We start from the raw sequence: 1,694 nt of genomic DNA on the forward strand, positions 1-1,694 counted from the left end.
TGATGTAATTCAGATAAAACCTTGAGAAACTCCTCTTTGATGAAATCCCAGCATAGAAGATAAAATTTGAAAGGGAATCCATCTGGTCCAGGAGCTTTGAATTTCCCTAACATCTTGATAGCTGCCAAACACTCTTCTTCTTCAAAATCTTTCTCTAACAAAGTGCTCATTTCCTCAAAAAATTTTGTGAAGTTCATTCCTTCCATAGAAACAGTTTTTTCATTTTGAGTTTGAAAAATGTCTTGGAAATAAGAAACAATACCTTCTTTTATCTCATCTTGATTACTGGTAAGGATGTCATTCACATTAATTGATCCAATATAGCTTCTTCTTCTCCTGTCATTTGCAAGTCTGTGAAAATATTTTGTATTATTTTCAAAGTCTTTTACATGAGTAACTCTGGTTTTGCTCCTTAATTTTTTAGCATTAATGAAAGTAAGTTTGCAATATTCTTGTCTGGCCTTTGCTCTTTCCTCCCATTGCTGCTATGAAAGTCCATTGTTAGCATTTTCAGCTTCATCTAAAGCCACAAAAACATCCTCCAGATCTTGCAATCTCCTATCAACATCTACATATTCTCTTTTGCTCCACTCCCTCAATTTCAGTTTAAGAAGTTGAAGCTTTTTACAGAAAATGTAACCAGCACTACCTGAAACAGAATAAGAACACCACATTTCTTTGACAAAATTGAGAAAATTGGGATGAGAGAACCAAAAATACTCACAGCGAAAAGGTGGTGGACCAAACTTCAACCCCTGACAAATTAGTGCTAATAGATTATGATCAGAACAAGGCCGTGCAAGTGCTTGTTGAATAACTTGAGGATAAACACACTCCCAATCCGGAGAAATAAGGAATCTATCAATTCTGCTTCTAATGCTTTGGATTTGATTATTCGTCCAAGTGTAAGTATCTCCATGAAGTGGTAGATCAATCAAATGATGCTTTGATATGAATCTATCAAATCTATCCATGCCATTAGTAACATCTCCTCCAGAAGATCTTTCATGAGAAAATCTTATCTCATTAAATTCACCACCAAGAACCCAAGGATAATTCCAAAAGCACCTAACTTGTTCAATTTGTCTCCAAAAGAGATATACTTCATCAGTGTGTGAAGAACATGGTGCATATAAACCAGTAAACATCCATTCAAACCCGTTTGAAACATTCTTACATAAGATTGTAATTGAGTAAGGTCCCAATAAATAATCCAAAACTTGAATTTTAGAAGAATCCCAAAGACAGAGTATATCTCCAGAACTTGCTTGAGATGGAGAATCTAACCATTTTAATGATTTTTTGCTCCAACATTTCCACACCAGAAGATCATTCCACTGTTGAATTTTGGTTTCCTGCAGAAGTACAATATTTGGATTCCAGTCTCTTATTTTCTTCTTTACCACATCTCTTCTATTTAAACCGTTTAAACCACGAACATTCCAACAAATAATTTTAGGATCCATGTAAACAAATTATCCATAAAAACCAAAGACAAGAAAACCAATCAAACATATTTTTGCCTTTCCATATCGAGATTAAGAAGATGAACTTTGAAAGTTTCCATCATAGCATCATTAACCTTTTCTTGATTACCATGAATATGAATACCCAATTTAGGACATATAACAGCCATTTGCAGTAGAACAATTTCAAAATCATTTCTCAATTTTGGGTTTACCTTATGCTTCAAA

At 33.9% G+C, this 1,694-nt stretch overlaps 1 protein-coding gene across 1 annotated transcript; it reads right to left on the minus strand.

The window, feature by feature from the left end:
- Positions 1-485: 485 nt before the first annotated feature.
- Positions 486-1,466, minus strand: LOC113360342. Its single transcript, XM_026603858.1, has 2 exons — positions 725-1,466; positions 486-649 (listed from the first exon to the last, which is right to left on the minus strand). Exons 1-2 carry the CDS (start codon positions 1,464-1,466, stop codon positions 486-488), a joined length of 906 nt encoding a protein of 301 aa, XP_026459643.1.
- Positions 1,467-1,694: the final 228 nt, after the last annotated feature.

This window comes from Papaver somniferum, chromosome 3 (assembly GCF_003573695.1).
Source record: "Papaver somniferum cultivar HN1 chromosome 3, ASM357369v1, whole genome shotgun sequence".
Classification (NCBI taxonomy): Eukaryota; Viridiplantae; Streptophyta; class Magnoliopsida; order Ranunculales; family Papaveraceae; genus Papaver; species Papaver somniferum.

Bases quoted from the DNA above. Each gene is read 5' to 3' on its own strand.
- LOC113360342 (XM_026603858.1), bottom strand. From the start codon at position 1,466: ATGGATCCTAAAATTATTTGTTGGAATGTTCGTGGTTTAAACGGTTTA. The intron at 650-724 runs GTGAGTATTTTT...ATTCTGTTTCAG, and splicing joins TGGTCCACCACCTTTTCGCT to GTAGTGCTGGTTACATTTTC.